Genomic DNA, 23,380 nt, shown 5'->3' on the forward strand with positions numbered 1-23,380 from the left:
TGTGCAAGAAATTTCTGCTAGGATTTAACACTCTCAATTTTAGAATTGATGCAATATAAAAATGAAAAATCCACATATTTACCATCCCTCAAATTTCCTCTGACTCATCTAGGGATTCACTGCATTCCTATGAGAATTATTTTAATTGATCTAGAATATTGTCTTTGAGCAATCCATCCACCACAGACCCAAATATAGAAAGTGTCTATTGAACTATTACTCATTTTGAGAACAGTTTCATTCACATCTAAACTTAAGGTCCTCAAGTTACCCTTCAGATAGCTGAAAACACTAACAGTCCAAATGCTCATTATCACAGTGCCAAAGAAGTAAAAGATCTCAACTGTTTTCTTTAAATGCTCCTGTTTATTGCACTATTCCATGATCTCCTTCTCTAACCTTCTCTTTTAAATATGCAGTCCTTTTGATAAGTGGGAAAGTAATGATCTCTTTGGATGAATAAATGGTAATATGATTCTATTCCAAAAGGATATTTGGCTCAGACATAATGTTCTTTGGACAAATGAATAGTTAATAGGCATACTACCAAAATTAGGACCAAAGAGATTCATAATAATGATCACATATTTTATTAATAATTATCACCCTCAGCTTTTTAAATTTTTAAAAAATATATCTAGAATCCTACAATTAACAAGATTTTCATGGGAAATGAAAAGATTAGTTGTCCTAACCATATGGATATATTTAACCACAAGGCCTTCAGGGAACTCAGATTATAATATTTTGTATCGCATTTATAGTATTTCGCCACCTGGATACTGATGGAGCGTGCCTGAATGGATCACTCCATGATCCAAAGACCTGCTCTCTGGGGCTAAGAGCATCCATTTCTAGCAAACAGGATCTATCTCCCCCAACCACTTGCCATCGTTCATCACATAATAATCCTGGGAAGATCCTAAATCCTGCATAAGAAGGGAGCAAAGGAGGAGAACAAATGAAAAGAAACAAAATTGGAAATACAACCTATAAGGGATGTAGTGAATGTTGTATTTCTAGATCAGTGCAGTGAGTCACTATGATCTCACAGTTTAGAGTACAATGAGGAATCAACCATATACTTTGACAAACTATCCAGTTAATACTGTAGGATTCAACAAGTTCTGTTATTTTATGACGTGAAGATGTAAGCTTCACAGTCCCAAAACAGGACGATATGAAAGGGGTTGATTCAACCCTGAGGTGAAAAGTAAGGATCACTTCTGGTTATTTTAACATCTGTTCACCAAAAAATATATGTATAAATATACAATAGAGCTGTGATAGTGTCCTTCGAAATCTTTTTGAATATCTCTATCTATATTTTTCATTCATATTTATTCTGTCCTCCTCACCAGACATTGAGTCTGTCAAGGATATGTAGCTGCCTTCTGCTCATGAGAGGATCTTTATCCATAAATATTTCAAGACTGTTAGATGAGCTAGTTACCTTTTATCCACTACAAGTCTGAAAAAATTTGGAATTGAAGACTAGTTAAAATCCTTGATGGGTTTCTAGAGTTACAGGGTACCTCAGGTCAGTGGGCTATTTACTCCAACAAATCCATTTAGGAGCCCACTGAGAAACTTGAAAGATCTAGGTTAGGAAAGAGCAATAGACGGCCGGTGACCAATGATTGACAAGCCTTCAGGACTAAAGGGGAAATGAATCATAAGGGTCGGGGCGAGAGCTATTGTTTTGTTCTGTTTTTGCTTTTTTAAAAGATCCTGTCTCAATAGTTCATTAGAATTCAAGGTAAACAAGAGTTATTATAGGTGAGCAGGGGAATAACTAACGAGTAGGAGAATGGACCTCGCAGCTTCTTTATTTCATCTTTCAGATACACATGATTATAAAGATTTTTAGTGAGAAACTTAGGCTTCTAGGTGAAGAAAAATAACTTTGGGGATAGAAATTTTATAACAGTGGAAAGACTTGAAGATTATTTTTCTCTGAATGCAAATTACTGAAAATTAGAGCATTATGGGAAATCAACTAAAAAAAGCCAAAGATGAGAAATGCTTCACATTCTGGACCAGTGACCAGAGGTGCAGTGGCTACCAACTTATGGGAACTTGAGAGCTGTGGCCGGTCCTCACCCAGAGAAAGTCCGCGTCCAGGGCCGCTGGGGTGGCAGGCAATGCCTACATCTTCCCGATGGCTGCAGTCGTGCCTGCCCCACGGTCTCCTGGAACACTCAAGGAAACTGGTCTCCTTTCCTGAGCAGCTGACGTCATCCAACCATATGGGCCCTGGACTTCCTTCAAAGTGGTTTGCAGAGGCTTGTTTGCCATATCTGTGGCAATAAATAAACATTGTGCATAGAACTGCTGTTCCTTGTTTCAAGAAACCATAAAGCAAACAACCTAATTAAGTGTCATTGTGTCAGAGGATAAGCATTTGTCCTTTCTCCTATTTTGAAGACTCATTCTAAGAGCGCTGTCGGCTCTATCACACATTTTGATCATCTTAACAAGTTTTGATTGATTCAATGGGTAACTAATGGATGATTAATCCTTTTTCCCCATCCATTCTTGTCTACAGTTTGTCTACAATTTAACTCACCACCAGAGAAAATGCAGACAAAAAGATTAACCTCAAATTCCTGACCACGGAAATAACACCGTGAACCAGAAAATGAGAACTCTGGTCCTCCATCTGCCTCTGATGACCCACTGAGCTCATTTGGCTTCACCAGCTTCTCTAGCCCTCTTTGGATCCTCTCCTCCCAAATAAAAAGTGTGAATTAGTTCAGTGATTCCTCAAGCACCGTACCCGATCCATAATGAAACTTAGATTTCAGCCCATCAAAATCAGAATAATGACGATGCTCTTTGCTTTTCATAAGGTTACATAAATTTGATTTTTAAAATTACAAATTATGTTTGTGTTCCAGTTGACTTTGTTACTCTGCACTATGAAAAAACTAAATATGTTATAATAAATATGGATGCTGTATAAATATGAAAGATCTGCAAAACAAAAAATTAGTAACTAAGTGTCTGCACCTTCATTCATCCTCCTCCCAATTTAGTTTTCTTTTGTTCTGCAAAATCCAAACCTCCAGAAGTTCCCGAGCTGAAAGATCTTTAAGGTGTCTCTCAGTTCCAGGAGGCTATGTAATGAAGCTCTTATTCATAAGTTTTATGTCAATCACTTGCCTCACTGGATGTTTTTATTATTTCTGTACTAAGAATATGAGATCTTTCTGTCTGGCATGAATTTTCCTACGTACTTATTTATTAAATTTATTTAACAAGATGAACATTTAAAAAAATTAAAACACTGCAACTTTTAATTAATCATTCTAAGACTTCTGCTATTTTGCTGACTACTCAAGTCTTAGCTAGAAAAGTAAATAACCTAAATCCCATTTTGCTATCACTTTCAACTTATATCATTTTTCTACAAAATGCATCAGCGCATTACCGTTTGTCCATATCAGCTACAGAACAGACAACAGGAGGTCATTTTACTTTGGGACATCATTCATACAAAGAAACCCAGAGTTCAGGCTCTTTCTCATTCCAGAAGAGTATTCTCTTTCAGAAATTCCTCCGTAAACTGAAAAGTAAATGTAGCGCATGCCTATTCTACCTCCTAATATAATCATCTAGAAGTTTTAACAAATATTATTGAGAACATTTTTAGAACCATTAAGTTCTGATGCTCTGTATATGCAGAAAAAACTGAATGTATTTGTGAAAGAAAATAATTAAAATATGAAGAAAAAAATCATTGTCACTCAATTGTTTTCATTAATAAGGAAACATATGAAAATAGTAAATAATAGTATTATGAGTCTTTCTAAATCTGTGAAAACAGGATTCAGTTCTCAGTCTAACAGAGATTCACCTAAAGATGAAATAGTATTTATTAAGTAATTCTTATTAAATAAATATCAATATTTATTTGACTGGTATGTCATACCCCTTGACCTGAAATTATAATAATGTCACTGCCCAAGAAAATTCAAAATATTGGGCAATTTATATCTTCATGATATCACTTTTTATAACAATAAAAATTAAACTAACCTAAATATTAAGTAAATTATAGTATGAACAGCCAATGGATATTATTTTATCATTAAAAATTATGACTATGTTGTAATATGAAGATTAAAAAATGTGGATACAAAAATTATATATCCAATACTAGATATGTTATAAAGTTATATACACAAGTTATAATAATGATGGTGTAAAAATGGAAAAATTATGGATAGTTTTTATTTTCTTTATTTTCCAAACTTTCTCTAAAATATTTAAGATTACTTTTACAAATTTAAAAATATATATCTTAAACATGGCCATACCTAGGTTGAATGAAAGTATATTTTTAGAGTTTAATGAATATTAGCAATTAGCTCCATCACAAGCTGAAATAAAATAATTTTGCCAATTTTTTCAAGCATGAGACAATTACTTCAAGTATGGCATAGAAACATGGAAAACAAGAAAGAATAGGCATTAATGGGCCTCATTCAAATATTAGCTCAAAAGGATCATTTGCAGTTACTTCAACCAACTTAAGTCTCTACTCTGGAATGCATTATGTGTGTGACATGAAATGTATTGCCCTAAGTGTGATACTCAGCCTTGAAGAGAGTGAGGTCAAGGGTGAGTGCTAAAGGTCGTCTCATGACAAGAAGTCTTTTTTCTCAAATAAAAGTGATAATTATCATCACATTCTGAGAAACGGAATAATGTAACAACAAAGCATTTGACACTGGACTTCTCTGCAGTTGCAGACACAATGATGTCAGAACTAACAACATCCAATAGTAGCGATGCGTCAGAATAACACTGAGCATTCAGAGGGTACAGCCTTACTTGAATAGACACAAAGTGACCCAAAGGTCACCCATGGCTCCAACCAATTATTCAGGAAGAGTGGTGGAAGGAAAGGTAAATGAGATAAGTGGGAAGAGATGATCCTAGAAAATGTGACTGTTTTTCATTCTTGTACGTCCATATATAGAAAGGTAGGTAGGTAGAGGAGACAAGTAAATTGATGACAGAGAACGTGTGTTTTTAGTATTATAGAAATTACAAGTGAGGGTTACAAAATGAAACTTTTAAAAATATAATTTGGCATTTGCCGCCTCATATCCATGGACCTTACTTAAATCCCAGCTGCCGGCAAACCACATAGGTATTCAGCTCGGTCCACCCGTCATCACAGACAGTCCCCCACTGTCCCCTGTAATACACCTCCAGGCGACCTTCATGGCTGCCTTTTCCACCTGCAAGTCGGATGACTCCATCTGTGATAAGAAGGAGACACAGAGACCAAGCAAATCAATTGTCAAATCTAATCTAATTTCACTAGAAATATCACCCTATTTGGGTCTAAGCATTTTGTTAAACTTATTTTAGGACTGTGCTCAGTGACCTGAGGTCAATAGCTTGTTTCTGAAGAATGACAGAATGCACATCTGTCCTGACAAAATATTCTTTCTTTTTTTATCTGTACTCCTGTTTTCTGAGTAGAAAAATCTATTCTGATATAATTCCAAAGTAGCTGTTTAGATTTCTCTGAATTAAATAATATTTTGGAAATTTCCTTTAACTTCAATCTCCTTAAGTCTGAGCAATACCAGTCATTTAAATTTAAAAACTAAGAAAACATACTAACTTGGAAATAGTTCAAAATTTTAACTGCAAGTGAAAAAAATATTGAAATACGAAGACAGAAAAAGCTATTCTGGTTAAAGAGTGATCTATATGTCAATGCGTTTATTATTCCTCAGGCTTCATAAATTTAAAAAACTGGGGTACATGTCCCACCTTTGTTCTTTTATTGATAATACAGATCTGAATTTGAATCATATGAATTCAATAAATAAACTGCCAGAGAATCCTGTAAAGAGCATCTAAGCAGACAGAGAAATATCTGCATCTTCCAAGAATACCTATATATCTAAGAATATAATATCTTCCAAGCAGATATGAGAAATTTATCCCCCCAAAAGTAAATGTAAAAGCTGTTTCCATCCAAAATAATCCAAACATCCCCCCAAACAAAAAACACAAAGAATCTTGGGTAAAGGTCCTACTTTTCATGAATGTCTGGGATCTCTTAAAATAAACGAAGGTCTCTTAGCAACAGAATTACTTATGAATGTAACACTTTACTGTCTGTAAAGCACTGTTACACATATTACCTCCTGTGACCATCACAGCAACACTACAAGACTATCCTCATTTGAAAGAGGAGGAAATGCAGGCTCAAGAAGATGGAGTGCTCTGGCTTCAAATCTGGCATAAATTTTATAGCACTTCTACTGTGCATAATTGTGTTATTCTGCTAATAAAACCAACAGCACATATAGAACTATGTAAATAAAAAGGTGAAACTTCAGCATTTCATAAGCTGTAAGTTGTTCTTTTGATTTTTTTAAAGAAAGACTGAAATCCCTAATTTTTTTCTTCAAGTTCTTTTTACTATAGAAACAATGGACTTGTGATGACCCAACTTCTCTTGCCTGTCCATATCCCTCTTCATCCTCCAAAATAAGTAAGCATATACACACACACACTCGTCTGCTCTCAGACATGCCTTTCTTAGAACACATGATGTATCCTGACAAGCATGCTGTGATCCGGAGTAGTCTGAAAACCGAGCATAACAAAGTTGACTTGGTTTCTTTAATAGTGTCCTTTAGTCAACAATCCCATCAACAGTTTACCAGCTATAAACACATTCTGAGAGTCAAGACAGGTTAATAGATGAATGTACTAAACATATAATTATAATACCTAATATCTGAAATGTATCATTGCATGCTAATTTTGATTATTGGGGACTGTATATTGCAACAAAGTCATATTTTCTAATCTAGTTTTACAGAGTTGTATAGCCTTAAATTAAAAAATTCAGAGATATCTATGAAGAAAAAGATAGCATTTTTTTGGTGAAGAAGATTGGCCCTGAGCTAACATCTGTTGCCAATCCTCCTCTTTTTGCTTGAGGAAGATTGTCCCTGGGTTAACTTCTGTGCCAGTCTTCTTTTGTTTTGTATGTGGGACGCCACCACAGCATGGCTGGATGAGCATTGTATAGGTCTACGCCCAGGATCTAAACCCATGAACCCTGAGCCGCCAAAGTGGAGTGCACAAATTTAACCACTACACCACCAGGCTAGCCCCAAGATAGCATTTTAATATATGATTTGTGTTAGTTTTTTTGTTTAGTTTTATTTGGGGGATTTATTTGTGTGCTCATTTAGCTATATTATATAAGTTGAAGAGAAGAAAAGGTAAGCCCAAATGGTGCTGGGGGCAAGAGTTGGTAGGTTACTGGGGGAAATTCTTACCTGTTAGAGGGGTGCAAGACACTCCAGCATCTTCCTTATGGCCACAGTTATGCTCGCCCCAGGAACTCTTTGGACACTGCTCAATAGAGAGTTCATTCCCAGTGCAGCGGACTTCATCCAACATTACTGGGCCAGATCCTTCCCCAAAATATGCCTGATTCCATGCTTTGGCAATGCCGCTGATCAAACAGGAGCATAAGAATTCTGGATTAGACATCAAAGCTTGGTCTGACTGATTTTTTTTGCCCCTAGCAAAGGTATGATTATGATTAATCCATATTTTCCCTTATCAGTTCACTCCATAGGTCACACATGACTTGCTGCATCTCTTGTTTGTTCTTTGCTCTTTATATTTTTGGCCATCACAAATGTTTCAAAGACTGCTAGTTATTGCCAGTATTTACCCTCCTTTTCTTCATTAGCAATGGAACCTCAGATTTTTAGGAAGGCAATAGCTTTCCAGAATAAAATCCACACTTCCCAGCCTCCCCTTCTTCTAGATGACTACATTTGTTCTTTGTAAAACACTCATAACATAAAATATACCATTTTAACCATTTTTAAGTGTACAGTTCAGTGGCAGTAAGGACATTCACATTGTTGCACAACTATCACCACCACCCATCTCCAGAACTTTTTCATCCTCCCAAACGGAAACTGCCCCCATTTTAGATGACTACATTTTGTTTGTTTGTTTGAGGAACAATAGCCCTGAGCTAATATCCGCCGTCAATCCTCCTCTTTTTTCTGAGGAAGCCTGGCCCTGAGCTAACATCTATGCCCATCTTCCTCTACTTTATATGTGGGACGCCTGCCATAGCATGGCGTGCCAAGCGGTGCCATGTCCACACCCGGGATCTGAATTGGTGAACCCTGGGCCGCCAAAGCTGAACATGTGCACTTAACCACTGCACCACCAGGCCAGCCCCTTAGAAGACTGAGTTTTGATCCATGAAATTTAGGTAGAGGTGTCATGTATCACTTTCAGGAATTGTCCTTGTTCCACTTTCTCCTTCCTGAGGACTACAAGGCAGAAGTGATGGCTGGAGCTTGAGAAGCTATCTTGGGCTGCAGGATGCCATATTCAGAAAGACAGAACTACAAGCAAGAAAGAGCCTGATGATTGTGGAAGTGCCAGACTAGGCTTGAGCTGGCTGCCTCTGATCTCTTGGGAGAAAAATAAACTCTTGTCTTGTTTAAACTACTATTACTTTCAGTTCTCTGTGACTCACAAACATATTTCTAAGTAAAACATCTCTTCAACTCAAATTTATTTGCACTAAATTTATTTCTACAATTCAAAGTAATATCACATTCTAGAACCCCAGATTTCAGTGAAGAAGATCATGATTGCTTGTCAAAATGATTAATGACTTCAGAAACTGCATATTCAGCCCCTTTTAGCCTTTTAATTTTTAGATTAGAGCATTTATAGTTTTCTTTTGTTTTTCAATAATACTTCATCTATTCCCCATTATTTTAGTTGCCCTTTTCTCATAATATTATAACTATCTTGAGAATTTACAACCAAGATATATTGAAGAAAAAAAAGTTTGCGAACTGGTTATAATACCCAAGTAATAGTAAAGGCTTGGATAGTAAATTTTATGATTAAAGAGGAGCCTGTTTGACTAATTTTACTAGATTCTATGGAAGTTCCTTTTAAGAGAACACAAGTCTAAAGAAGCCCAAAATATCTGAAAGTTAAACTCTTTAAATACTATTAAAGCAAATACTTGTTCCATTATCACCTGCCCCACTTTCTGTTTAAAGTTCAGGGAGTGTGCCAAGGGGAAGGATAAATGTGTGCAGGAGGAGGTGTGAAGGAAGCCGAGAGGAAAGGAAAAATAGTGTGCTTACGCAGGATATTTTGGTGGAGTTAAAATTTTAGAATTTAGAATCCTGAAACTTGAATTGCTATCTGATATTTGTCACACAGTGAACTCCAGGAAGGCTGCCCCAACAAATATTAAAGACTAATATCTAGAGCTAATCAGACAAAGGTGAAAGAAAGAAAAAGAAATCCTAACACAAATGATATTGTCCAAATGACATAATTTTGTAAGTGAATTTGTTTTGCTAAGGGAAAACATAATGACAGAACAGAAAGCCATTTCTACTCTTCTAGAAAGAAGTAATAAATATTCAATTAACAGGATTTTTTTTTTTTTTTGAGGAAGATTAGCCCTCAGCTAACATCTGCTCCCAATCTTCCTCTTTTTGCTGAGGAAGACTGGCCCTGAGCTAATATCCATGCCCATATTCCTCTACTTTTTTTTATATGTGGGACACCTGCCACAGCGTGCCTTCACAAGCGATGCATTGGTCCACATCTGGGATCCAAACCAGCGAACCTTAGGCCACGGAAACGAATGTGCCAACTTTACCGCTGCACCATGGGGTAAGCCCCAGGATTTTTTTTTTTCTAAATAAAGTTTTCAGTTGTTTCAATGTGTGTCTATATGCCTACATAAGAGTGTAAGAGACATACATAAATGTTTATATAAACTGACCACGTCAAAAAGCTTATTCTTTCCAAGCTAAATCTTCAAGAGGAAAAGCAGATGTGGAAACAGGCCTTTGGGTTCAAATCTGGACTCCATCTTTAACACACTGGGCTACCTTGGGGAAATTACTAGAACCTTCGTGGCCTAAGATGCCTCTTTTGAACAAAGGCATGACAACTGCTCCCTTGCAGGGCTCTAAGATTAAACTGATGCAAAGTAGGAACTCAGTCAACGCCGGCTCCCTTTCCCTCTTCTGGCCCTGTTAAGAAGCTTCCTCCTAACAGTTGATGAATAACACATTTTTCACTGCTACACAATTTATCTAAAAACCACTTGGTATTTAGTTTAAACATCATAGTTTTGTTTTCCCATCCCCCAAATTGTACAGTTGGGAGAGTGGTAAGGGATAATCAATTAAAATCTCAACATTTTCTGGTTTTAATGTTGTAAATATGTTTTATTTATTTATTTTAAAGAAATTTTGAAAAGACAGTCTTTATGGAAGTAATTTGTAGCCTGTAAGATAATGGATAAATCTGTGTTGTTTTTTATTAAGATGATGGCCCCAAAGATCATTAAGCTATGACTTTCATCACTAAACTTGGGATTCTTGTGGCAGAGCCACAGATAATCAGAGGCAAACAATTTCAAGTGTTTTAATGCACATGAGGTATTTTACAAAAAAAATTATAATGGCCAAGACAAAACCTTTTTCTGAGGACAACAATTATGCTCCCAGAAAAATATTTTTTATACCAAAACAATCTTGCAATAGTAGTCTATAAGGCTGTGAAGAAATTAAAATGTTTTAACAGTTATTCATAGTGGAATAGATATCCCCTTTCTGAAAGAAAATATTTTCATACAACATTTACACTAAATTGAACAAGGGAACAGTGTAAACCCACTGAAAACAAAACTCTAAAGTCAGCTACTGATTGTGAGTTATTCCCAGAAATAGAGGGCTTGAATAACTGAAATATGTTGTTTTAAATACATTACTGTGTACACTAATATTTGTTTAAAGAAGAAAGGGCTGCTTGGAGCTGTGTGCCTAAGACCTATGGCTCCTTTTTTAAAAGGGAGAATCCAGGACCGATGGAAGCAAAGAAGCCGTCACTGGTGGCTCTAGGGCGGAGGTCAGTAAACTACAACCTGAGGGCCCAATTTGGCACACCACTTGTTTTTATATGGCCCATGAACTAAGACTGGCTTTTGCATTTTATAAATAGTTGGGGAAAAATCCAAACAAGAATATAATTTTTGACATGTGAAAATCATATGAAATTCAAATTTCACTGTCCAGAAGTAAGGTTTTATTGGAATAAAGCCACACGCATTCCTAACTTATCGTCTATGGCTGCTTTTGCACTACAAAGGCACAGTTGAGTAGATGCAAAGTCTAAAATACTTACTATCTGGCCCTTTACTGAAAAAGTTTGCTGATCCCTGCTCTAAAGGAAAGAGATTAATGAAAGCAAATATGGAAACTGATTTAGAGAACACTGAAAGTTGGAGAACAGAGAAGGAGGCAGGATGACTGATGCAGGTCAGGGGGAAGCCAGGTAGGAGGGCTTTGGAGAAAAGCAGATTAATAGCCTCCTTGAATCTATGCCCTGAGATAAATGCTAGGAAAGAAAAGATCTGGTAAAGAAAATGTCAATGGGTACAATTTACTGAGCCAGGATTAAGTGCTATAAGAAAATCAGGGACCAATATCAGAGAATAGAAAATGTGATTCTGAACTCATAACAGAAACAAAAACTAAGTTCTAGATCGTTTAAAGGCTTCAATATTGAAAGAAAGAAAGGAAAGAAGGAAGGAAGGAGGAAAGTTACTAGAATAAAATTATAAGAACATAGTTCTTATAACCTTGGAAGTAAGGGGATTTCCTGAGCAAAATAAGGAACCCAGAAGTCAGAAAACAAAGACTAAAAAAGTTAAATTTAACCACATATAAATTTAAAGTACTGTGTAGCAAAATGCACCATAATCAGAATCAAAAAGCAAACCAACAAGCTGAAAGAAATATTTGTAACAGGTAATAGCAATCAAAGAAAATAACTAGAAATTAATACTAACAACTTATTATAATGAAAGACAAAATAGCCAACATAAAAAATATATATAATGATGAAGAGGATCAGGCTATTCACAGAAGAAGAAATATCCATGGCCACTGAACCATATGGTAAGATGCTCAATCTTACAATGATCAAATTAAAACAATAATAATGCATTCTTAACTACCACCTTTTTAGAGATTTAAAAGACTAATATTTTCATATAATAGTTAGGCTAAAAGTTTACAAGCTAAAGCCTTTTTATTCCCAAGAAAAAATAACAAACCCACTCTACAGTCATCCATTGGCTGGAAGGGCCTCGAGACAGGCCGAGCAGAGTAACTGAAATGTATTGTACAGCAGCCTCCCCTTATCCAAGGTTGCCCTTTCCTTGGTTTCAGTTACCCAAGTTCAACTGGAGTCCAAAGATATTAAATGGAAAATTCCAGAAATAAACAATTCATAAGTTTCAAACTGCACTCCTTCTGAGTAGCATGATGAAATCTCGTGCCATCCTGCTCCATCCCAAGACGCAAATCATCCCTTTGTCCAGTGGATCCACGCTGTATACGCTACCTGCCCATTAGCCACTTAGTAGCCATCTTGGTTATCATCAGATCAAGTGTCAGCCATGTCACAGTGCTTATGTTCAAGCAATCCTTATTTTACTGAATAATGGCCCCAAAGCACAAAAGTACTGATGCTGGCAATTCAGATATGCCAAAAACAAGCCCTAAAATGCTGCCTGTAACATAGTATATATACGGTTCTGTACTATCAGCAGTTTCACATATCCACTGGGGGCCTTGAAACGCATCCCCTGTGGATAAGGGGGGACTACTGGGTTTCGAATATGTTAAAGATTATGTCAGAGAGGTCCTAGGAAAAGGCAAATGGCCTGGTTAACTGCTTCTGAACTGCATCCCTTCCTTCAGGGAGAACACAGGATGGGAGAGTAGAAGCTCTGAACAACGGCTCTGGGGAAAGCTGTCTGTGTTAAAATACACAGTTAAAACACCACTTGGGTGTTTTATTTTCTTCCTTATACACTTCCATACTTTCCATTGTTTATAAACATTATTTTAATGATCAAAAAAATGTTTAATTAAAATAAATTAATCAGAAAAAAAACTAATACAATAAACTTGAAAACAAAATACATTAACTAGGAAACCATGATGTAACACAAACTAGGTTTTTTAGCTAATTTTTGAGTTTATTAAAATTAAGAAGATAATATTGAGATATACACACATTCCTTCAGCCAGTCACTGGTATTTCCCTGGATTTTATGCTGGTTTTCAGGGGAATACCAAAGAAATTGATGACTCTGCCTTAAAGAGATTTTACAGTACTGGTGAAAGCAATATAAAACTCATGGTCGGTTAAAGTCAAGTAAGAGCTACGTGAATTTGATAAGCTGTGTGTTCTCTGTCCTTCCTTCAGAAATCGTTCGCGCTCCAGCCTTGGCAGTCCGTTTGGGGAAAGGTCCCAGTGATGCCTACTTCTTTACCTTCTGACCACAGAATAAATCTGTGGAGTAGGGGTGCTCTGATATAATACATTGAGTTATTATTTTCTGTAAAGCTATTTGACCTACATAACAGCAATCTTCAGTAAACACTGAATTGATTCTATGTCTGATCCTTATCCAAAACATTCTTAAGCCTATTTGGCTAATCAGATTGTATTCATATAAAGTTTGTGGATTTTTTCAGAGGAAAAGACCAGATAAATAGCACCATCTGACTAACTCAGTCTCCGGGTTTAGCTGCTGCTTTGAATAGACTCAGGATAGAGTTAGGCAATTCTATTGCGCGAGATAATTATTTGATAGGTTATAAAAGATTCGTTACTGAACTTCAAATAGCAGTTTGTGACACTTGTAACCTAGGGATGAAAAAACTCATTTTTTTAATGATTAATATCCTAGATTTCTCTCTGGAAAACAATCCAGGTGGAGGCATCTCCACTAATATCTAATGTATACTGAATGCTTACTGTGTGCCAGGCACTGGTCTAACAGCTTCATACGTATTAACTCATTTAATCCTCCCTACAGTAACAATGATGTTATTATCCCCAATTTACAGATGAGGAAACTGAGACCCAGAAGCTAAATAATTTGCACAGCATTACACCACCACCAGACGGTAAAGCTTGTCTGGCTACAGAGCTGACTCTGAAACACTTTGCTACCAAACAGCTGCCTGGGGCATTTTCAATAAGGTGCTATGGCACCTCAAATACAGCCTATCCAAAACATGCTCGTTAGCATTTCCTTCCTAACATTAGCCTTCCCGCTTGACTTCTCTATTTCTTTCAGCTCTATATCTGTATTTATTCTTATTAACACCCAGCTATTTTGCAAATAGTATAAGACGAAAGAAAAAACCTACATTGGGGGCCCTAAATCTCAAGATTCTGGTTCTCACTAACCACATGACTTCAGACACTGCATAATCTCAGAGGGCCTGACTTTCTCATCTGTTAAGTATGGTCTCTTTCCTGCTCAAGAATTCCACTTACCAGCTTATCTTTATGGTAAAGTTTATAAAATATGTTTTAAAATTAATGAACAGCAAAATAAAAGAAGAAAGAAACATTTTTTTAAAAAAGCAATTTGTACCAGAATTTCTATTCTGACCACTCAATAGTGTGGTTTTATATGATAATTTTATAGCCCAAAAAAACTTAAAAGGAAAGAAGTCTTCAAAATTTTAAAATTTGTATGTAAATTATGGTACATCTACACAATAAAATATGATGTCACAGTTCTAAGCTATGCTATTAAAAGCTTTGAAGACATGGAGAAAGGCTTGACTGTTAAGTATTCAAAAGGAATTCTAACCAAAATGTCTCCACATGAAACTTCACCGTGTACATATGCATGCTCAAGTTCCATTTTCTAACATCTAACTGGTTCTTTCCCTGCTCCTCCTCTTTCTCCAAGTTCTGGGTTAATCAAATTTAAGAATCTTAAGCACAGTAATTCCTTTTGTATTCAGGAAGCCTGCCAGCTACCACAATCTACAGATACCATTAAAGGATGAGGGTCAACAAAGACAGCATCTCACAAAGAAATTGGAACCACCACTCCAGGGAGGCATGATGCAGTTTCCCTCTGGGAATTCAACAAAGCAAACAAGACAGATGAAATCTGCTTAAGATTAAATCACAAATTGAAGCAAGCAACCATTACGCTGTCTGCTATCGACCATGTGCCATTAAAAACTATTTCATCTCAAAGTACTGTGCCTTTAAGTGAGCAAAACAAATTCTAGAGGAAGAGCAGTGGCAGAATAATGTACACTTATGAGATAACTATAAAATCAAGCGAAAGAAAGGCCAATGAACCACGTCAGCTCAGAGCATCAGAGCACTTCTAATAAAAACAAATCTCTACCAAGCTGGATTGTTGCTGTTGCAGACGCTTGTGGAGGATCTTTGCCGCCTTGTATATTTGGAGATATTTTTCCTTTTAATCACTATGCCAAACATGAAGCCCCTCATACAAAGGGAGCAATGAGCTAATGTTTGAGAAAGATGTAAACACTTTCCTCAGCCCATGCACGTATTCAACATGAGCAAAGTCTTCCGTGTCATTCTATCTCCATCTTCTTTCTGTGTAATAGACTATTGTTTGTCAACATGGTCTTCGCTTAAGAACTATTTATATAAGCGAAAAAAGTCTTTGGCTCACAAGAAAGAACTCTACATTACAACATGAATTTTTAGAATCACTTCTATAAACATAACTAACATTCACAGTGTGTCATTTAAATATTCTATGTATTTGTGTAAGGAACAAAAGCTTGCTTTGCCCCAGAGCAATATATTAATAAAAAATGCCTTATAGCTTAAATTTAGAATAATCTATACTGCAACTGGTAATATTAAATAGGCTATTACTATATCCTTAACGTTCTTAATATTTTTGGCAAAGACACAGGTTTCTTATGAACTCACATGAAAATCAATTAGCACATGACTGACCGCATAATTGATAATTCAGTAAACACATTTACACACACACATTAGAGTGTTTTAAAATATGAAATTCATGGATACAGCTAACTAAATAGAAGTTCTGGACAGAGGAATAGTGTTTGATGATCTCACCACCAAATGCTTAGTTTACTTTGAATGTTTAATAACATCTTTCAGCTACAACAGTCCTTAATTAGACTGACCTTGCTAGCCAATGTATACTGTAGACTGACTATGTGCCCTAACTGCTTTATAGACACTAAACCCGACACATCAGGAAGTATGTCATAAATGAGAAAATGGCAATTCAGTGATATTCTGTAACTTTTCCCATCTCCAAAAGTAGGTCTCAAATCCAGGCCATTCTGAGTACACGGCACGTGCTCATAATCTTATGCTACCAACAACACCTGGAAATTTGAAGAAAATTGTCCTTGAAATTGATATCCAGTCAGAACACTTCAAATATATAACCTCAAAAGTTTAATGATTAACAACAGTTTTCTCAAAAAGAACTGGTTGGCCCTATTCCTGACTCACTCAAAGAAAAAGATCATACCGGTAAACTTAACATGACCAGTAATATAAGCCCTGTGCACCCAGGATTTGCCATGCTTGTTCCTGTCCCACACAAGAACTGTGAAATAGCAGTTAGGTCCAAGAATCAGTTAGAAGGGAAAACGTAACTTCACAGTGAAGGATCAGGCTGATGACCCCTGAACCCAGTGCTCAGTCTTGGCCTCACTAGTGGGGAAAACCAGGCTGCTCTGTGACTCCTGATGAGATGCAAGAAGAGAACACATCACCTGTGATGATTTCGAGCCAAAACACTTGCTTTGATCTAATCGAGCCTTCAGACCTAGCCTCCAATTTCAGGAATTACAAGAAACAGAGGAGTAAACTAAATGACACCATGAGGAAGAAATGAGACCAATCCAGAAGGTAGGATATTCTCCAGAACAACTGGCTTGGTCTCTTCAAGTCAGTGTAATGAAAAACAAGAAGCTGTTCTAGATTAAAAGAGACCTCAGGGACATAACATCCAGACGCACTGCATGGTCCCGCACTAAATTCTGTGTCAGACAAACCATCTGTTATGGATTTTGTGAAGACAACTGTGGGAATTTGAATATGATGGAGTATTAGACAATGTTAAGAAAGATTACCAATGACATTAGTTGTGATAATGATCATTTGGCTATGTAGGACAATGTTCTTATTTTTAAGAGATGCATACTTAAGTATTTAGAGGTAAATGTTAACGTGTCTATATTTTACTTTAAAATACTTAAATATAAACATAGAGTCTTGAAAAAGAGGTAGGTCACTTGCAAAAAAAGTTGCAAAAAAAATGAGTATAAATGGTTCAAGGTTCAAAAGTCACGCCCCATTGTCAAGAATTATGCTTAACTGGACAAAATGATCCATGGACAGCAAAGCTCTAATCTCAAGAGGCCTCCCCAGCACCCTCAGCCCCCTCACACACAGTGCTAAATGAAGGACATTTCAAATTTAAAGTAAAATACCAACTTTTAAAAGATTCCCTAATATAATTTTAGAGAAGCGTTTAGGCTTGTTATACCAATGTTTAGAATCACTAGAGAGAGGGATTAAAAGCTCCAAAATTATAACATGCTATTCCAGAATAACCACAACTGAAGCATCTGGAATGTTGATGGTCACACTGCTGCCTCACTGCACACGCCTCACTTCCATATCCTACATGGGAATTACTTCCTTTGCACATGAATAAACATCCTTTGCTCTAAGCACATACCTAACAAATGAGGAAGAAAAGGCGAAGAGTTCAGACAATATTTGAGGGAGAGGACTTGAACTTCGGTTAAAACCTAACAGCTAGTTTCGTCATATGACTGATAAGCCGCAGCAGCTGACAGTGTTGCTCACTACCTGGGAGTAATGTAAAGGCTACTAGTGAAAAGTAGTAAAAAGATTCGATCCTTAGGGACATAAAATCAATCAACTTCAGACACCAACAGGTTAGACCTACAGAGTACACGTAAGTTCTCCTCAGGGAGCCCACAGCCTAGAACCGAGATCAAAAGGTGGCTTTTCCTATTTGTTCGAGGAAGTGTGCAGTTTAAACACGCAGCACCTGCCTTTGGTTATGGAAATAATAGATTCAAAAATGTAAGCAAAACAAAACAAGAACAATAAAAACAAACCTCAGGCCCAGCTGCCTGCAGATCACTTCTGCGTCTGCGTCATCCCACTGATCGTCACAGACAGTCCCCCACTGACCAGCATGGTAGAGCTCCACTCGGCCCTCGTGCACGTTGCTGCCACCAGCAAGACGTATGGCGGGGAACACGGGGCCTGTGCAATGGGAAATGAAAGACAAATTACACCTACATATTTACATTGAGCGACATGATTAGGTATATTCTATGTCTTTGCCATTTTCAATAATTCAATAATATTTATTAAGCCATTGAAGTGATATGGACATACACGCACATAGCTAACATATTTTATGGTAATCTCGACCAATTAAAAATACTCCAATTGAATTACATTCAAACAAATAGCTCTTAAGAGGAAGCAGTCTAAATTCACTTTTGTCCTACAACCTCAGAAACCAGAAAAGACGCACTCAAAACTGCAGTTTACTAGAAACACATTGGATTTTTATGGGATTGTGGTCATGACGTTGATCTGTTAATTTACAGTAATTTGAGTATTACCAACATGTAATTATTAAGAATGGCACTTATGTAGGTAACATACTTATTTTCAGTACAGAAATATTTTTACATTTGTAGAAATCAAGTCAAAGTTAACATCTAACACATTATAACAAGTTGGTGGACATCATGGCCAGCACCTTCAAAAATCAATATTGAAAATTCATGTGGGTATGAATCAGTTCATCTTCGTTTCCTCTGTTAAGAACCACCACAGTCTTCCCATTGCAATTCCTTGTTACAGTCCGCAACGCCCTGATCTCTCCCTTGTCAGCCTCTGAATTTCTCTCTCATTTCTCCTGGCCTCATTCTCTGGCTACAGCTACCATGCCTTCTTCCTTCTGCCCAAATACACTTGAAGCTGGACGCCACCTCAGGGTCTGTACACTTGCTGTTCCTTCTGCCCGGAAGAATGTTTCCACAGATCTTCACATGGCTGCCTCCCTCTCGTCAGTCAGTTCTCAACACTGAAATGTCCTTTCTGCAGGAGGCCTGCCCTGGCTACCCCAGCACACGCAGCACCCTAAGGCGCTTTCTACTACATCACCTAATTTGTCTTCCTCAGAACATTTACTTTTATCTAAAATTGTCATTGATTTATTGGTTTACATGTCAATTGTCTGCCTCCTCTCAACTAGACTTGAGGACAGAGAAAGTGCCTTTCCCTTTCATCTGTGTATTTCAGGTACCCAGCATAGAGAAGGCATATAATAAATATTTGTTGACTGAACAAACTGGCAAGTGATAGCTAAAAGTCTGGAAAGGCTATCTCAAACAAGGAAAAATAATTAGCAATATCCCTTCATTCAATTCTATTTAATAAACAGATACTAGGCATCTGCTGTGTGCAAGGTGTTGTACCACGTGCTGTAGGGCATTCAAAGGGGCACTAGACAGACGCCACCCTCAAGAAGTGCACTGCCTAAGGACGTGGACAAAATGAGTACAGACAAGAGATAGTCAAGAAGACCCTGCATGGATTCAGAAGCGAGGGAGCTGGCTCACCATTGGGAGTAGTTAGGGAATCCTTCTAAGAAAGTGGTATCTGAAGAGGCCCAAGATGGATGGATGGGATTTCAGAAGCACAAAGTTTGGGAAACAGTACGGAAGTCTAATTTTTCTGGAATAAAGGACATAATATGGTAAAAGGTTCAGAACAGGCTGGGTCCCCATTAGGGAGTTTAGTTGCACCTTTTACCAAATGTTAATCATTTATCCACATGAAATGTGCTCCTAATTCCTCCACAGTGTAAGCAGCTGTCAGTAAATGGCATCTGGATATTCATATTTATATTCAAATATCACACAAGTTTTGCAGCAGAGATTCAGATCAGTGACTATTTGCATATACTCACATTCTGATATTTGTAATACAGTTTACTTACATAAGTGAACTAACACTGAAAGTTTGTAAAAAGATACAGACAGGCTTAATAAATATGACTGGTCTTCTCAATATTGTATATTAGCATCTTAGAATTAACTGATGGCTGAACGATGGTAAGAAACAAATTTGCATAAGTTATGTACATTTTCCTTTAAAAAGCTTGGAAAATATAGAAAAAATGATAAAAAATGTACAAGTTTCTTAAGTTATTATATTCTCCCCTGCCCCCCTTTCCCCCACCACTGTGGTAAGCTTGGAGAAAACAGGAAAAAAAAATTTTTTAAGAGGAAATTTAAAATCACCTAGAACCATTATGGCATAGTACTTACATTTTTTAATGTCATGTTTTATTTTACAATGTGGTTTTTTTCCGGTTGTATAATTGTGAAAATACAGAAAAGCTCAAGGACAAAATTTAGTCAACTTCCCACATCCTCCCAACAAACACACGAAAAATCATCTGCAAGAGAATTCAGTGAAGTCATTGACCAATGTTTCACTTAAGGATGAATAAGGCTCCCAGACGTTTTCATTTAGATTGCTATTTCCTCTATCCAGGACTGGTGCACCATCTTCTACTTTGTAAGTGCTGGGAAAGCAACCAGTACCAGATGACAAGACACGAAGTATAATTTCCAAACTAAACGATCGTGTTAAGCCCTATCGCTGTGCCTTAAGGCAGACTCAGCAGTGGCTGCTTTGAGCTATTTGCTTTCACATTCTCATTTCCTCTACAACAAGGGAATCTTCTTTTATTCTCACTTCTAACTTATCTCAACCTCCTAGATTTTATAAATGTTTACAAATTTATCTGTGCAACCAGAGTATAAACAGATTACAGATCATAAAGAGTAGAATTTTTTTTAAAGTAGCTAGATATTCTGAAAGAAAATAATCTTGTTTTCAAGCTTTTACTTACTTTCCTACTTGAAAAATGTTAAACATTTTATCAATCAGGTTGAACACAGAGTACAAGCAATAATCTACGAAATGCAGTACATTATAGAGCCCAATTGACATCGCTCTTGAAGCAGCAGTGCATAAACGTGTACTTGACAAAAGTAGTGATGAACAAATGAAAAGCAATAAGAAAAGTTAATATATATTGAGGTATATGAGGAAACCATTTGGTTTAAAACTAATTCGGCCCGACCTCATTTTTCCAGAAAGATCTGGCATGGCCTGTCCAGCATGCATTGTACATCTGCTCTAAACATTTACAATGTCCCAAAGCAAAGAATGATGCCTTTTAAAACAGGAATGTATACCCCCCCTCCATGGTAGTATTTGCTTAAAGATAAGAATTTCTTCCCAGAAACTAAAGGTCAAACTGACCTACTGTGCTCATCTTCTGACCACTGACCTGCTGTGCTAGTAACTTCCTGTTACTGTAGTAAAAAAAAATATTCCCGTCATGTGTGATGCACATTCCTTATTCCAAGACAATATATAACCATGCTGTACACATCGCTTCCTTCCTTGGTGAAGGTGCTCTCCTGGGCTATTCAGTCCTCTGACTGGCTCATATAATAAACTCACCCCAATTTTGATTTATAGATTGATTATTGATTATTTGCATCAACAGTAACATTATTCAAAGGTGGAGAATCAAAAGAAAAACTTACAAGGCACCAAGACTCATGTACCTCACCCACCCAAAAGAGGACTGCAGCTCGGAGAGCACACATTCGGTCCATATCCTTGTCTTGGTTCCTCCAGCTAATTCAGGGAAATTACTCTACATGAGGTCTCTGTATGTTTTGTAATGGAGCTTTTCTATTCCTGCCCCAATACTTGTACTCAAACAGCAATCACTGCCCTGGACTGGCTGCTAGCATTTCGAGGCCTGGGACATCTGGTCAAGCTGCCATCTCCAAGGAAAATGCAGATAGGGATACTGTGACTATGTGGCAGCCTCAAGTTGTGGTCACAGATTAAAATACTCCATGGTCCCCAGAAAACCCATCAGCCATCATGAAAAGCAGCTGTTCCCTCCTCTACTTATGTTCATATGAACATACACATATTTGTGTACTGACACCGCATTGCTAATCACCTCCTGCCTAGTATATGGTGCTTAGGAGACCTTATCCAAGGCAGTAATCCATTTTAGGGAATACGCTATCTATAACTCAAAGGAGAACACTGGCACCATGATTATATTCCATCCTATAAAGTGAAAGCATTTTGTTGTACTTGCTGTATTTTATACTTGGTTTCAAGATGATTTTCCATCTTGAATCCATGATGATTTTTTGCTATCAAAATAAGTGTTTCATATACAGTATATGATATTTCTTTAAACAAAGTAGATAAAATAGAAAACATGTTAAAAGTGAGATACCATTGAAAGTCAGATGGAATTCAAATTGTTAGACACACTCCCATTGAAGACTATTTCATTAGACAGTAGAATATGATAATTCAGACTTATGTCTGCATTTATCCTTGTTTAGTTTAGTCAAGTCTTAGCTTAACTAAGACACTTTTATCATCTGGAATCATGTTGAAAACACAATAAAAGTAAAACAAAAATAAATATTTTTTTTACCATGGGAAAAACTACACGTGACAGCAGCTGCCATCTTCTGAGGACACACCCCACCCTGCCAGATGTCTTTTTCACAAAGCAGTATATTTTCTTCATCTCCTCGGCAACGGACATTGTTCCAATAAATGGGAATAAGGCCCAGTCCAGAAAACGGGGTTTGTTTTGCTACTCCTTTTCCTCTGGAAGTACAATGATTGATGTTAGCTTTATCAAATATAGGCAAATTTTTTTTATCACAGCATTTGGATTTTTTTTTAATGGAAGAAATTAATAAAGATGGATATGGAAGAAAAAATCATAATGGATTACATAAGTTTCAAGGAAAATCAAAACATCAGATCAGAACTTGGGTTGACTACGTAAGGCAATCTTTTTAAGCCGTCTTGAATAACTAATGGTATGCATGTGCCTTTACTATCTATGGCTGATTTTAGAAGAAAATGGGCAAATGCTACAGATATAAAAAGTGAGCCTGCATGGCTTTGTGGAAGAAGTGTGTCATGTGGCCCAGCAAGACCTGGACTCTAGTCTGGACTCAGCTGCACATGACACTAAGCTGGACGGCTCTCAGCTCTGCCTTCTGATGTATAAACAGAAGTCTGGGCGCCTGAAGGTTCTTTCCTACCCCAATACCTTAGGCCAGCATTTTCAAAATGTTACTATTACTATATCCAAGCAAGATAATATCAAGAGAGGCAATCCATTCACATTTTTAAAATCTTATATGCAATATTTGCTGCAAGACTTTGAAACCAATTAATAAAATAATAACATGGAGATGGGCTCTGCTTTTAACTCATCTAATCTACATATTTTTATAAGTAGCCTCTGATATGTACCAAAATGATGTTA

At 36.9% G+C, this 23,380-nt stretch overlaps 1 protein-coding gene across 2 annotated transcripts in view; it reads right to left on the reverse strand.

The window, feature by feature from the left end:
- The window catches only part of PRSS12 (serine protease 12), a 71,077-nt gene that overhangs the window by 33,788 nt on the left and 13,909 nt on the right, over window positions 1–23,380 (reverse strand). Inside the window, exons 3-7 of one of the 2 annotated variants that reach the window (XM_046657065.1) lie at window positions 22,529–22,707; window positions 18,072–18,222; window positions 7,326–7,504; window positions 5,132–5,273; window positions 2,104–2,300 (exon numbers count right to left, since the gene is read on the reverse strand). In XM_046657065.1, coding sequence (XP_046513021.1) covers window positions 2,104–2,300; window positions 5,132–5,273; window positions 7,326–7,504; window positions 18,072–18,222; window positions 22,529–22,707 — 848 coding nt within the window. The remainder of the gene's footprint in view (window positions 1–2,103; window positions 2,301–5,131; window positions 5,274–7,325; window positions 7,505–18,071; window positions 18,223–22,528; window positions 22,708–23,380) is intronic. The other variant, XM_046657066.1, reaches the window with a different exon arrangement.

Source organism: Equus quagga, chromosome 3, assembly GCF_021613505.1.
Source record: "Equus quagga isolate Etosha38 chromosome 3, UCLA_HA_Equagga_1.0, whole genome shotgun sequence".
Lineage (NCBI taxonomy): Eukaryota > Metazoa > Chordata > Mammalia > Perissodactyla > Equidae > Equus > Equus quagga.